The 16,135-nt window shown below is 43.5% G+C and overlaps 1 protein-coding gene across 1 annotated transcript; it reads left to right on the forward strand.

Moving 5' to 3' along the window:
- Positions 1–513: 513 nt before the first annotated feature.
- ADGRF4 (adhesion G protein-coupled receptor F4) lies at positions 514–15,848 on the forward strand. The gene is made up of 9 exons (XM_003789250.3): positions 514–600; positions 1,474–1,528; positions 4,347–4,498; positions 6,229–6,480; positions 7,533–8,912; positions 10,881–10,922; positions 11,678–11,737; positions 12,769–12,825; positions 15,811–15,848. The coding sequence occupies exons 1-8, from the start codon at positions 514–516 to the stop codon at positions 12,799–12,801; spliced, it is 2,061 nt and encodes a 686-aa protein (XP_003789298.2). The 3' UTR covers positions 12,802–12,825; positions 15,811–15,848.
- The last annotated feature ends 287 nt before the right edge of the window (positions 15,849–16,135 follow it).

A 16,135-nucleotide genomic window follows, 5' to 3' on the forward strand; every position in this document is an offset into this window, starting at 1 on the left:
AGGTGGGCCATCTGGGTTGGACTCTGGGCTCCCCCACTATTTATCTGAGTGACCTCACGCTCAGGGTCTCTCAACTCCTTGTGCTTCAGTTTTCCCATTGATACATACATGATAGAATTAAATGAGTTTCTGAAAAATAAGTGCTTAGAATAGTTACTGGCAGTAGAAATTCTTGATAAATGTTACTATTGAAGAAACCTGGGGATGGGATAATAAGGAGTGACGCTCTGATGAAGATAAACCTTTCCTGATATTCCCCTCATTCCTGCCTTCTGCTGTAGAACAGTCAACAGTGAAGACAAAGCCTTTCCTTTTTCACCTTTTAGCTGATTTGGAAGTAGGTATTGATGTCCTTTCCTGGGGCGGGTTGACTTGGACTGAATATCTCAGGGTATCCCCGGGCTCACTCGGTGGCTGGGCAGCCTGCTGAGTGCTGTGTCGTTTGCCTGACGTTGCCACCGTTAGTCAGATCCACCTTCTGTTTCCATTGCAGGCGAAGATCCCAATGTGACAATGAAGTCCCAGGCAACCATGATTTACTGTTTAATGTTATATCTGGCCACAGAATGTTCCCATTATAAATCCAAGATTTACATAAAAGTAAGTTTGATCCATTCCTATGTGTTCCCGAGAGAAATCCCTCATTTCCCCTCAGAAGCCTCGATTTCTGATAAATAACATGTCTTTGTAAATACATTTTCAAATAGTTACAAGTTCACTCTTGCCGATAGTAAATTTTTAAAGAAGGGAACAAAGAAAAGGGGAGAGATGACAGGGACCTTCTGGGAAGAATAGTACAGGAGAATAATCGCCGTGGAAGCCACAAAAAACGCAGACCGGCAGCTGTTGCAAGAAGTCGTACCTCGAGCCAGGCAGTGGAGGCTCAGCCCTTAACTGAAGTCCTACCTCGAGCCGGGCAGCGGAGGCTCAGCGCTTAACTTCTCAGGAGTCACACAAGTTGTCTCACTTTTCTGAATCTTCATTTCCTTATATGGAGTTTAAAGTTTTAAAAACTTTTTTAATATTTACAGTCCTTTGTGATTCTATGATTGCAGCCTAGAGTTTATTCTCAGTCTCTGCTCATTGCTTCCTTCTGAGGATAGGCAGGACCTGGTGGCCACATTAGCTCCATTTCATGTTGACAGTTAATACAGCCAGAGAGCAGCTCAGTCGTAATTGTCATCTGTGTCCTCCTTGGACACTTAAACTTCAAAAGATGTACCAGATCCACCAGATTTACCTTGGGAGCCCAAGTGGCCACCGACGGGGCTCTTGCCGTCACCTCTGAATGCTTCAGAGCATTCTCTGCTCTCCCCGTGTTGTCTTCAACAAGTGCCTGCACTACCAGCATCTGCATCTGCTCAAGTTTTCTTCCTAGTCCTGACCACATCTTCTCTTCATAGTCACAGGCAGGTGGGGTGAGGGAGGAGAGTCCCACAGTAACAAGGCCCTTTGGGAATTTATGTTTTTCAGGCTGGAAATAAACTTCAAAGTTCTGAAGGGAAACCCAAGCCTGGAAAGATGCAAGGTATGTAGCTACAGAGTGGTCTTTGTCCCTCTGGAGACAGGGCAGAATAAAGGAAGGGCACTGATGTTGAAAGAAGGTCCCCAGACCACAGGCTTTCCCGCTGAGTAACAATCTCTACTGGTTCTCCATGCTGCCCAGCACTGATAGATTTTTCTTACAATTACCCCATTGTCAATGAAAGCAGCTGGCCAATATTCACCGTAGGTAAGTGTCCATTTTCAAACTTAAAATGAAAATCTGTCCAAACTAATGAAATAACAGGAGGCAGAAAAGCAAAGAGGACAAGAATCTCTTATTTCTATATTCAAAGGTATTTTCAGTATGCCATGTTCTGGTGCTGAGCGGCCGATACAAGCAATGTAGGCTGGGTATACTGGTGATAGGACTGGTTCGTCTCAAGAAGTGAGAAGTAAAGTAAGGATGCAATTAATGGCAGTAGCACGGTGAAATCATGTGCTTCTCACCCAAATAGTAGGGATAACTGGCCTCTGCCCAGCTTGGCTAGGCATGCCTTTGGTGGAAAATATATTTGTATATAGATGTGGAATTTAGAAAGGAAAGTGGAGAGAAAGGTCGCTGACATTTATCAGGCATTTATGACAACACATATCTCCGTGCTGTCCAAGATGCTGTCTCATTCAATTTTTGTAAAACACTATGGATCATCTCCAAACTATATAGATGAAGAAATTGGGAACTACTCTGGTTCATTAACTTGCAAAAATCAATGTACTTGGTAGATGTTAAGGGAAGATGCGAGCCCTTGTTTCCTCTCCTGGTGAACGGTATCATTCACAGAGCTGTCCAACTCATAATCATCCGTGCACTCCTTGATCTCAGCCAAGGGGTCACCTCATTTTGTTGATTTCCACACTCCAGTCACTTTTAGCATCATCACCTCCTTCTCCTGCCTCAGCCACTATCATAAAGCAATTCTTCCTGAGAAAACTTCCACAGCCTCATTCTTGTATTCCCTGTCTCAAGTCAATCCACTCTCACTCACAGGGCAAAGTTGGCCTGGCACTAATTTTTGTAAATAAAGTTTTATTGAAACACAGATATTCCCATTCAGTGACATATTGTCTCCGGCTGCTTTCACACTACAAATGCAGAACTGAATAGTTGTCACAGAGACCCTATGGCCTGTAAAGCTCAAAATATTTACTCTCTGCCTAAGGTTACCGTATTTTGCAAACAGCAAAGAATAATGTCGAATGCCAGGTTAAATTGGAATTTCGGATAAATAATGAATAGTATTGCATGGGTCATACATATACTAAAAAATTATTTGCTGTTTATCTGAGCATTTACAGTTGACTTTTACTATTTGCTGATTCTGAATTTGGGAATTTGCCTACTCATTGAAATTAATTTGTAATTTTTAAATCAATACTCACAGTTTTTGGGGTCATTCACAGATATGTGAAGAACAGCAAACGAGGAAATTGCCTGATGCACTTGTTCCCAGCTGAGGCTGGACAAGGTGGTGTCAGCTTTCTTGTTCCAAACTTTTGTATTATAAAGCAGCTTTTCCCAGTCTCTGTAGTGCCACAGGTTTTATTTTTTAGACTTTTTGTTCTTTTTATTGATGCTCTTGCTGTTTAAAATGGCCCCAAACATAGTACTGAAGTGCTATCCAAGAGACTAAGAAATCTGTGATGTGCTCTATGGAGAATATGTATATATATATACACATATATATATTAGATATGCTTTATTCAGGCATGAGTTACAGTGCTATTATTTATGAGTTCAATGTTAATGAATCAAAATACGTATTAAGGTCACTTTAAGTAGAAATACACTTAAAACAAGGTCATATATTGATCAATTGATGAAAACGTGAGCAGAAGCTCATAGGAATCTAACATTACGTTACCATATGACTAACGGTTCAGTATTTGCTAATTTAGGGTTCATGGTGAGTTTATACAATGTAACTCCTGAGAATAATGAAACTCACTTGTATCAGAATGTAATTAATATTTAACTGGGCTTCCAACTTAGGTTTTTGTTTTTTTTTTACAGAAAAGTTTATTGACTCCTGTGCTATGCTATTGACGATTATCTTTCAAAAATAAATTCAATCGTGGTTTTTTTTTGGCCAGGGCTGGGTTTGAACCCGCCACCTCTGGTATATGGGGCCAGTGCTCTACACCTTTGAACCACAGGCACCTCCTAATTGTGTTTTGTTGGTAATTCTCACATTGGCACAGCGTTCCAGCCCTTAATGACTTAAGCCCTGATTTCCTTCCCACGCTTATCTCTTGCCACTTCCACTCTCAGGAGCTCTGAACTAGCCTTTTTTTTGTTTGTTTGTTTGTTTTTTTTTTGAGACAGAGCCTCAAGCTGTCCCCCTGGGCAGAGTGCCGTGGCATTACAGCTCACAGCAACCTCCAACTCCTGGGCTCAAGCGAGTCTCCTGCCTCCGCCTCCCAAGTAGCTGGGACCACAGGCGCCCGCCACAACGCCCGGCCATTTTTTGGTTGCAGCCGTCATTGTTGTTTGGCGGGTCCGGGCTGGGGATTCAAACCCGCCACCTTAGGTGTACGTGGCTGGCGCCTTAGCCGGTTGAGCTATAGGCGCCGAGCCTGAACTAGCCTTTTGGAATGACCTTCCATGCATGCCATCTACTTGCATCTGCTTGCCTCCCATCTACTTGGCCGCTCTTACTCATTGCTGTGGACCCAGTTCAATGTCACTTCCTCCTGGAAGAGGAGGGGAAGCAGCCCCAGAATTCCCAGAATAAATGAGATGCACGTTTCAGAATTTAGAAATGCTAATTAAGTCTCTCTTGCTCTCTATTTATCCTTTTCAGAAAAATGCCATGGACCTTGCATCTCTTCTTCCATCTGCAGCCAACCCTGTGCTAAGCAGTTTTATGGAGAAATAGGATTTTCATGTAATAAAAAAAAGTGGCAAAAATCAACTGAAACATGTACCAGCCTTTCTGTGGAAACACTCTTTAAGGTGATGCATTTGGAAATTATTGCCAACAGGATCCAACCCCAAGGGGGTAGCAGAGCCATGTTTAATGTGATCTGTTCAGCATGAATAATGCATCTCAGATTTAGGAAAATCTACAAAGCAGGCTAAATTTGTTTCTTATCCTTGTTTCCTCTCTTAAACTCTCAGGTGCATTCCTTCTTCTCCCCGCTTTCTTTATTTCTCCTTCTAAAAATCTTTTCTTAAAAAAAAAAACAAAACAAAAACCCACTGTAACTCATTTATACTATGGTGTAAATGACTATATTAGCAGTTAAGTGTTATCTTTAAAGGTGGATGTCCATGCATCTTGTGCTAGTCCATTAATCAGCTAAATGTGTCTGGAATGAAATTTGTTTTGCTATCTCTTTCCAATACTTTTAATCCTTGATCAAAAGAAAGAAGAGATGTATGATTGATGTAGAGGGAATAGAAATTGAATGAATATAACACATTCCAGTTAAAATTGAAATCTCTTCTTTTCTGTCCTTTCACTTAGCAACCATTTCCTTTTACCTCCCCTCCAATCTCATGGAAGCCACGGATCTCTGTTTCCTAAAATTTTAACAGTGATTTTATAAAGGGATTGCAGATGCAGTCTCTGTCATTTATGACAGCCCCAAATAAGCGAATGAGGCAAAACTCTCAGTCAATGGAGGTTTAGTAAGCCAGTTTGAGGATGCACCCAGAAAAAAAACAAAACATAAGACATAGGTGCATCTATGACTGTTTTTTCAGAACAGGGGTTTGGGAACTCTATATTTAAGGGGAGAGGGCATACAGAATGGAAAAGGAGGAGAGGGGTAGGTGGTGAAGCAAATGGTTACTTTCTCATGAGACTTAATTAGTGCCCAGGAAACACACTTTCAATTATGTAAATGTCCCTGGGTAGGTGAGAGAATGATTGATACTGTCTCTGTTCTGTACTGGGGAAAATAATCAAGATTATTAATGTGGAATCTTTGTTTTAGGAGCTAGACTTAACCTACAGACCCAAAGTTACAACCTGCATGTCCCTGTTTATGGAAGGCCTGCAAAGAATTTCCTCGTGAATTATCTGGGGAGGTGATCCTAGTAGACGCTAACGCATAATGTCACAACATCTATTCATTTGGAAGGGGGCGTTGCAATCCCTCAGCCTCCAGCCTTGACCTTCTCTTTTGCATAGGAGTTGAGATTTTTTATTTTCCTTCACACTTAGCCTAGGTATCATGTAGATGTCCTTGCAACGATAGTGGCATTCAAAAGTGAATTAAATGAAATAAATTATTGCTTTGCCTTATTCAAAGTCACATTCTGAGGGATTGTAGGTAAAAGTATCAGAAAATGAGCAAGTAATCTCTTCCAGTTGGGAAACTCTTAACTTTTTGAAATTGCAATTCCTGAGCATTCAGTTCTCTGTTTGATCTGCCAACCTCCAAAACCCACTCTCCCCTGACATTTCACGGAGCTTTTCTTTCCCCACATTTCTGTAGAAAATTGTCTTGCTATACTACTTGAGTTAAAAATCACTGTCCTGAAGCAGCGTCCACTAGAAAAGGTCACTATCCTGATCTTTGTGGGAAGTTTGCTGGGCTCCCTGCCCATCTGGGACCATACCTGATCCCTCCATTTCTCTTCCCCATGGGTATTGTTTGTGTTTTTTGCTCTTCCGGTCGGACACATGGTTGGTATTTAATCATTTTTGAATGAAACATCTTTTTTTTTTTAAACAGGATCCAAATAGCGAAGCTCGCCTTTCGGTAGCAGCAGCATCGATACCTCTGCGCGTTCTCGACTTTCGAGCTCCAGAGCGCATTGAGAGTGTAGCCCAAGGAATCCGCCAACACTGCCCTGTCGATTACGCCTGCATAGTGGATGTTGTGAAAGCGTCAGAAGCCACGTCTGGAAATATCGCATTTATAGTGGAGTTATTAAAAAATATTTCTATAGACTTGTCTGATAATGTTACCCGGGAAAAAATGAAGGTATTCTTTAATTGTGTTAAAAACTGACAATGTTTTACTTGAAAATTTTGAACTTTTAATGGTTTCAAATGCACTTTTCAGGTGAAGAGATACAACCACTGTAAAAACAGGAGGCATTTCACTTTTGGATATTAATTCATTCTAGCTTATAGAAGTTTTCAAGAAGTTAGAATATTTTTAATATACATAAATATATTTTTTCGGAGGAGAAGAGAGTCTCACTCTACCATCCAGGTTAGAGTGCCATGGCATCAGCCTAGCTCACAGCAACCTCAAACTCCTGGGCTCAAGCAATCCTCAGCTACCACAGCCAGCTAAGTAACTGTTACTACCGGTGTCTGCCACCAGACCTGGCTGATTTTTCTTTTTTTAGTAGAGATAGGGTCTTGCTCCTGCTCAGGCTGGTCTCGAAATCCTGAGCTCAAGTGATCCTCTTGGCTCCATATTTTTTTTTTTTTTGCATATTTAATATTTTCAAGAACAAGACTGAATCTACAATAGGCTTTCCAAAATTATATGCTGTAGGACACACCTGTTCTGAAAAACATTAATGGAGGTTCCATTTCTTAAAGGAAGATCTGTAGAACAACAGTTGTAGTCAATTATAAAATTAAGCCAGTTTCCATACGGTGGAACTTTTCAGAGCCTTTAACAGCCTAAGGAAATTTGGAATTGCTTATAAGAGGAAGGGGGATACTAGGAGGTGATACGCGATCTTTCTCAAACTTAGATTACTGTAGAATCTACCTTCATTCCTCTCCATTAAGCAATCATTAATATTGCACGGGAAACTCAGGTTTGACACACTGCAGTTAGGCTGCCCTGGGTGCAATAATAAAGCTGGTGTGGGCCTTTCCCCCCCCCCCTTTTTTTTGCATTCTTCTACTTTTCTTCCCTCTGTGCAGCCTTAGCCACATAGGATTCTAATAAACAGGAAGTTTAAAGAGAAATAGGTCAGCTAATTTGATCTTTAGAAATCTCGGATTTTAGAAACTGACTTTGTACAATCACGTATAAATCCTTAGGACAATGTCCACTTTTCTCCCCGGCAGAGCTACAGTTCCGTGGCCAACCATATCCTCGACCCAGCAGCCCTCGCAAACTGGGCTTTCATTCCGGACGAAAGCGCCAGCTCCGATTTGTTGCAGGCAGTGAATTTGTTTGCCAGGCAGCTCCACATTCACAATGAATTTGAGAACATTGCGGACGAGCGCTTCATCCAGACAAAAGGGTTCCACATCCACCAAAATACCTCGCAGGGAAGTTTCAATTTCTCTGTGAGCATGAGCAATGCGACAGAAGGTATCTTAGGAATGGTAGAAATTCCCAGGCAAGAGCTGTGGAAACTGAGGCCGAACGCCTCTCAAGCCATTAGCATAGCTTTCCCAACCCTGGGGGCCATTCTGAAGGAGGCCCCCTTGCAAAACGTGAGTCTTCACAGACCCATAAATGGTCTGGTCCTATCACTGGCTTTACCAGAAAGAGTGAACGAAATCTTACTCACCTTTGAAAGGATCAATCGATCCCACAGTGCCAGGGCCCAGTGCGCCGGCTGGCACTCGGGGAAAAGGAGGTGGGATAAGGAAGCGTGTACAACAGTGCTGGGCAGTAAGAACAAGGTGAAATGCCGCTGCAACTACACCAACGTGGTGACGTCTTTTTCCATTCTCATGTCCCCCAAATCTGTGACGGACAAAATCCTGGAGTATATCACCTGCATTGGCCTCAGCGTCTCCATCCTCAGCTTGGTCCTTTGCCTGTTCATTGAAGCCACAGTGTGGTCCCGGGTGGTGGTGACGGAGATCGCGTACATGCGTCACGTATGCATCGTGAACATAGCTGTGTCGCTCCTGACCGCCAACGTGTGCTTCATCCTCGGCTCTAACTTTAACGTCAGGGCCCAGGACCACAAGTGGTGTGTCGCGGTGACGTTCTTTTGCCACTTCTTTTACCTCTGTCTGTTTTTCTGGATGCTCTTCAAAGCTCTGCTCATCACGTACGGAATACTGGTCGTTTTCCGTAGGATGCTGAAGTCCCGAATGATGGTCCTTGGCTTTGCCACTGGCTATGGGTGTCCGCTGGTCATTGCTGTCATCACGGTTGCTATCACAGAGCCCAAGAAAGGCTACCTGAGACCCGAGGCCTGTTGGCTCAACTGGGACAACACCAAGGCCCTGTTGGCGTTTGCGGCCCCAGCCTTGGTCATCGTGGCTGTGAATCTGGTGGTGGTTCTGATTGTTGCTGTCAACACCCAGAGGCCTTCCATTGGCAGTTCCAAGTCTCAAGATGTGGCCATTGTCATGAGGATCAGCAAAAATATTGCCATTCTCACCCCGCTGCTGGGACTGACCTGGGGGTTTGGAATCGCCACTCTCATCGAAGGCACATCCTTGATGTTCCATATCATCTTTGCCCTGCTCAACGCTTTCCAGGTAAGTTCCCAAAGGGAGACTGTCGCTCGTTATTCTGTGTAGACAACAGAAAACGGCTATGATGTAAAACTCTGGAACACAAAATATTTTTTCCATTTCCTTCCGTATCTCAGGGATAATGGCTGAGGCATCTCTCACCCTACTGATAAGGGAGATTTAGCTGATCATGCTGGTTGGGTGGGACTCTCCTTCCTTCCTTTCTGACTTATCTCCCTGTATCCCTTCCAAAGTTTCAATGTCAGTGACTGTTGACCTTCACTTATAGAGGACTGCTCGTTAGTCAGAGATGTGGGAGGCTACACTCATGTGTTATGTCTCAAACGTGATTTTTATCCTTTCTTCAGTGTCTTTTGGAACTCAGTGAAATAACAGCTATTTTCTGTAATATGAAGATGCGGCTACTGCCTTTCCCTTTAGTGTTAGCCAGACAGGGAGTTCTCATGCCTCTTGCCTACTATTTCTTGTGAAATAAATGTTAAATTGTTATTCGTGGAGCTGGATCTTGCCATACGGTACCTGATCTTGGGATTGTCACTTTTCTCTGGGCCTTAACCTTCTCATCTACAAAATAAAGGCATGGATCTGGACTGGTCTCTAGGGTCTTTCCCAACTCTTCTATACTTGACTCGGCAAGATTGTCTGTCTACAAGTTATTTCACTCCCTCTTGGCTACGAAGCTTGCACTTTTGGGAAGCTATCACTAACCAGACTGTATTCTATACTTTATGAGTCCATATTCTTTAGTTATGCTTTCATCAGGAGTTGGCTACTACAGCCTGCTACTTGTTTTTGTAAACAGGATTTTACAGGAACCCGGCTGTGCTTATTTGTTTCTAGTTATTCCTTTACCTGCTTTTGAGCTACAATGGCAAATTTGAGTAGTTGAACAGAGACCATATGAACTACAAAGCCTAAAATGTTTGCTATTTTGTCCTTTGCAGAAAAATTTTTCTAACTACTGCTTTAAATAATAAAAATATAACCACTTAATAAAGCAACAATGTATTCCTTTTAACATGTCACTGTTGTTTTTTTAAAAAACATCATGTAAACTATAAAATAGACTTTAAAGAAACGAGACCTCAGATCAATGGAACCTATCTTACTCATAATTCTTCAATAGATATAGGGTACGTTTACTTTACTCTTCCTGATGCATTGCTTTACAGAGAAACCTTTGGCTAAGTGGTTTTTAAATGGGGTTCTGATACTCTTCCTCCCTCTCCGAGTCACTCTGGTGACTAATGACCTCATCCTCTTTGCCACTTTGCGACTTAAACCCCAGGAAGTTTCACTTTCTATTTCTTTTTCAGACCATTTGTGTTTCTTTTTTCTTGAAAGACAGAAAAATATCCAAACACATTTACTTACATGTTTTCTTTTCTCAGCAAATTTTCCCTGTGATTTACATTTAAATTATTTAGTCATCTGATTAGTGTTTCTGTCGCCTGAATCTATGCTTAGATCGTGAAAACACCCTGACATCACAAGTCTCTGTAGTCTTCTCTTTCTTTTCTGCAGAAACTTCTTCTTTTTCCAGCTTCCTGGTTGTCTGTTTGCTGACTTTTAATTCCAACTTAGACAACCACACAAATTACATTTTCTTAAGACCCCTTCCATGATTGTGATTTTGACTCTGTGTATCCAGTGTTGCTGTCATCATGAGTCAGAACAGCTACTGCAATATTTGGAACGAGATTTATGAAGGTTGAAACTTTATCCTATATCTTTACCATGAAATCAATGTCAACAGCCGTCTGCACACTTCCATGAGGGCCGTCCTTTTCCCAGGGTGGAGGTGGGCTCCGAGGAAATACCATCAGTGAATTTTTATCTGCCCCAGTAGAAACCACAGTTCCTAATGTCCAAGAATTGCCCTAGAAGTTCTCCAGAAGAGTTGTATTCAAATAACAGCTGGGATATTCTTTGATAAGCTGTCCCTCACGATTCTGTTGACTTTTACCGCAGGGTTTTTTCATCTTGCTGTTTGGAACCATTTCAGATCACAAGGTAAATTGAATTTGTTTCACTCATTGTAAACGGTTTCCATGTGGCTGAGGGAAGCAGAAGGATGAAGTGGGTTTTATCAGAAAGCACAGTCCAGGGGAGCTGAGTTGGTGAGGATGGCTCAGGAATCGGCTGTGAGGAGGAAAGGAGAGAATTACAGTCTTTCATTTCTAGCTCTTTATCATGTTAATAGGGAGCTGTGTGCAAGTATTGCTGGTGAAAGGAATAGAAACCATGACTGCAATTTTATTTTATTTTATTTATCTTATTTTATTTTATTTTATTTTTGAGACAGAGCTTCAAGCTGTCGCCCTGGGTAGAGTGCTGTAGCATCATAGCTCACAGCAACCTGCAACTCCTGGGCGTAAGCGATTCTCTTGCCTCAGCCTCCCAAGTAGCTGGGACCACAGGCGTCTGCCACAATGCCTGGCTATTTTTTGGTTGCAATTGTCATTGTTGTTTGGCAGGCCTGGGCTGGATTCGAAACTGCCAGCTCTGGTGTATGTGGCTGGAGCCTTAGCTGCTTGAGCCACAGGCGCTGAGCCCATGACTACAACTTTAATCTTAATTCTAAATCTAGTTATAACCACAGCTCGACTTTTACTCAAGTCTTACTACTCGCCAGGCTTTTATGCTAAGCCATCTGATGTTGCTTCTATCAGGTTACTGGTCTCAAAGATTCAGGACAAGAGTCTCAGCCTTGGTGATTTTGTTTCCTCTGATATCTGAGGTATTTCTCATTGTCCTTGTCTCTTTAGATAAGAGATGCTTTAAAGATGAAGATGGCTTCGCTAAAGGGGAAATCGAGGGCAGCAGAGGTAAGCCTCTCCTTCTTGGTCTCAACACTGGACGGTCAGAGTCACCAGTTATGCAGAGATAAATATTATATGTAGCTTAGTACTCAGGATTTGTTAGCAAGGAGAATCAATTCATTCATTTCTTCACGTAATACATTTGGAGTGTCCTGCTAACACTGCAGGCCAGCAAAATATACCCTTCAAGGGAATTTTTCACATCAAATGTGTTTCAGGTCTAGACATTTGAACCCATTGAGAAGGATCACATGATTCCAAGATCACAGATTCATATAAGAGCTGGGAAATGACAGATGAGATAGAAATGAGATTCCACTCTCACTTTCTCATATTACAGGATTTAAGGGAATCAAAGCCCAAATACTTATAGATTGCACATGAGGTCACCCCACCAATAAAGAGCAAAAGTACAACCAGGACTAACAGGCATCAAAATCTCTTTCCTATTTTCTTTGTTCAGCACTCTCTCCTGTCAACCACCCTTCTTTGGATTAGAGCATGTAGGCACTTATAGATCTTGAAGACTTTGGACCTGGCTCTGTCTTTTAAGGCACCAGCTAAAATCACCAACTTTGTTGTACAAATTAGGAGCTATTTGTTCAAACAACAGATTCTCATGAAAAGATGCTTCCTTAAAAAGAAACAAAAAACTTTCTGGAACCATTGGGAACTACCATTTATGTTTAGCTAATATTAAGTGTGACTCTTAGGACTATAGTTTATCCAACTTAAGATAGGCATTTTCTTCAACTTTTAACATTTCTGAAATTAGAATGTTTCTTACTATCAGTAGTGTGTCATGGTTTAATTGACAAATTTTACTTTTTTATTTTTCAGCAGGACATGAAGATAAGGACGTAGCTTATGCTGTTAGATTCAGCAACATATGATAATTAAATTCTGGGTAGTTGTGTCCACTTCTCTCATTTTCATATGTTTATCTCTAGACAGACATATAATGGATATACGTATATTTACTTTCTTGTCAATATCATTACTCTTTATCACCACTGTTATTTTTTCCCTTCATTTAGAATGCATCATTAAGCCCACCCAATGGATCTTAATTCATGAATCGTTGAGGATGAATTGTGAGTATTCAAAGCTGAAGGAGAAACTTTACCTGCAGGTTGTGTGAAGCTGCTCAGTATGCCCTGTGAGCACGCTCAGTATGCCCTGGGAGCACGCTCAGTATTCCCTGTGAGCACACTCAGTATGCCCTGGGAGCACGCTCAGTATTCCCTGTGAGCACGCTCAGTATTCCCTGTGAGCACACCATTGCCTGCTGCATGATGCTGGAAGGAGGTGGGAAGGAGGAAGGACATACCTTTCAGAGAATGGAAACTTCTTTATTGCCCAGCACATACACAAAAATATGTACATTTTCTTGAAAACCTATGTCACTTCAATTTACATGACCAAGTCTGAAGGACGCTTGATTTTCTGTCTTCAGTGAGAGGATACTGTCAGCACACCTCCACCTGCTCTGAGACAGGATACACCCTTGCTGTCTCCAGCACTCACACACCTTAATTGTAGCTTGTCAGTGAGTGGTGACACTTATAATAGCCCCATTGTTGAGAAGGGGGAATTGATTGATTGAAATCGCAGAGCAACAGGCCTATCTCTTCCTAGTGAAGTGGAGCCCAGAATCATTCCTAAGGTGTGTGGGTGAGGTTGTGGCAAATTGGCTGCCTACTCACAGCCAAGCCCTGAGGCTTATTTCTACACAGGTGAAACCATCAGGAAACACATGTTAGGCAGCCAGGAAGGGGAGAAATAACACAGAATGGCAAACAGAATGACAGCCAGGAGCCTGCGCGGTACTAGGGGAAAGTGGGCGAGGATGATCAGCTTTGGCAATGGCTTTGTCTTGGAGAGGTTTCCTGGCCTGCTGCATGGCTGGAGATGAGTCTCAGACTTTTTTTTTTTTTTTAAATTTTTAATCTCCAGTTGGCAGTAGCCCCATTTTAAATTTTCTTCTTTACATTTCTTCTGTTTCTGGGCCATGGCCCATATGTTGAGCAATGGGGCAAAGCAAGTAGTTGAATGTCCTGGAACCAAAGCCATTCTGAGTTGGACGTACACTTAAGAACCATCGGTGTTACAGGTCCGGTCACCTGATGCTGTGCTGGTGTGGGACACTGGCACATGGCCCCAGGGAGACGAGGACCAAGAGGGCTTTGTCATATACCCCGACTGGCTGTGTGAGGTGCTGGGGAAACAAAGAGGGGGAGAATCCAGGCATATCATCCTTCATCAACTATCCTCACATGGGGATTTGTATAGGAAAACATGAACAAAGGTCAACTTTCCAATCTCTGCCCATTTCCTTTTCTGTAAAGTTCATCCTTGGTGGAACATTCCTGTGGCATTTCTGAACTTGTCACTAATGGAAAGTCACTAATTCAGATGACCTATTAGAAACACAGCTGGCCATTCTATGAAGGTCCTGATTTGACAACCACCTGTTTTAGGATTATCAGACTGCCTCAAATGGAAGAGGAGCTGCCTGGGAATATTGTATCCAGCCATTCGAGAAGGGAAGTGTGGCGGAGGCTTTGCCCCCAGCTAGTTGGGTGCACTTAGTTGACTGTGGTAAAAACTGGAGGAAACCGTAGAAGTCAAGATCCAGCATTACACTATTACTAGACCTGAGAGGTACAAAGGGCTCTGCCACTGTTAGGGGGAGGTCTAGGGAGGAGACGGAAACACACTGACAATTCTCCAGTGAAGTCCTCACTACATCATTCTCTCCTTTACAACTTAGTCTATGTTTGAGGTATGAGGTGGGTGAGGGACAAGGAGTGCCTTCCTTCAGGATATTCTCTGCAAGTGGCCCTGTGTCTACTGAATTTTCTCAGTAATTTGGGCCTGTGCTTTTCACATGTGGATATACCTGGCATCAGAGGGGTCTATAACTGTAGCTGGGATCAGGGCAGACCATTTTGGGGACCTCAACAAGCACTACAGCCCTGGGTGCAAATTCACAGGACCATGTCCTCTAAAGTCCAGAATGGACAGTAGGGAGCACCAGAGGCTTCTGGAGGCAGAAAAATGGGCTCCGGGCAGAGGGCTTAGGGCATGACCACAGCTCAGGCACACCCATGGTGTTTGGCATGAGGCAGGTCGCTGTCCAGGACAGAGCTAAACGATGGGAGAAAAGCTAGTATTTCAAACCTTTAACCAGAACACAACCTCGGAGGCTCATCAGTCTCAGGAGGTAGGCACAATTCCAGTGGCCAGAAGGGGGACAGGAGATCAGAACTGGACGCCAATGAGGACTGAGGCTCCTAATGTGTGTCCAACCTCATATTCCAGGAACCTCAGGTCAGGATGGTTCCTAGAAACAGGATGGAGACAGGTCTGTCAGGTGGGCCCAGGGACAGGAAGGAGGACTGCAGAGGTATGGAAACCAGGAAGTTTGCTTCTGGCATATAGATTCTCACTTGGGGGGGGGGGCTCCCATTTGGGAAAGCAGGGGAGAGAGGGCAACGCATTCGGTGTGAGGCCACAGCTGCACAGCGCCCCCTGCTGTCCACGCGAAGGGCGCACCTTGAGTACGACTTGCCCAGAAGCTGATTTCAGGGGTACCAGGAAGGCTCTCGGTTCCTCCAAAACGTCTTTCACTTATTTGACTATGCCTGAAATTCACTTGAAAGGACACAGAGTTCTTCATTCCACAAAAGAAAAGGAGACCGCTTGAGCAAATACCCCGCAGGGAAGCAACGCGGTTTACAGTATAAAGTCGTACTTCGGAGCAGCAGAGGCATTGTTCTAGACTAGAGAGCAAGTTCCGACAGCAGAGGAGGAGGGGGGCTGAGGGAGCAGCCCAGAGAAGGCCAAGGGCACAAGTGCAGCCGGGAGAATAGCCTTTCTACTGTGTGACCTTCGGGATGTTACTCAACGCCTCTGGGCCTCATTTCCTCACCTGTTAAACAGGGTTAATAACAGCACGAACTAGGCACCTCCTGGGATGGTTTAGGATTAAATAGCTAACACGTTAAAAAGCCCCAGCTTAGTGCCTGATTCGATTAAGTTGTCAATTAATGTTCTTACTGTGACATTTTGCCCAGGCTGCCCAATCCTCATGGACGTCCTTGGACTGAGAGGGTACTGAGGAGTCGTCCGCGGAAGGCAGGCTGGGATGAGGAGGGACAGCGTGCGTCCTGGGGACATTTTCTCTTCCTGTCAGGAGTCACTCGTCTGCTCAGGGTGAAAACGTCTGCGGAAGAAAAACTGAAGATGGAGTTTGGTGCCTGGGCTCTCGGGAGGCGGACCTACGGACCCTTGGGTTTACCACGACCTGCAAGAGGCTGGCTTCTCCCACCTGGGCACGATGAGGGATCATCCTCCAAGCCATTTTGTGGCCTCCCTGGTCTGCTTTTCCTGCGGAGGCTG

Source organism: Otolemur garnettii, unplaced genomic scaffold (genome assembly GCF_000181295.1).
Source record: "Otolemur garnettii isolate 467f Iridium unplaced genomic scaffold, OtoGar3 scaffold00031, whole genome shotgun sequence".
Lineage (NCBI taxonomy): Eukaryota > Metazoa > Chordata > Mammalia > Primates > Galagidae > Otolemur > Otolemur garnettii.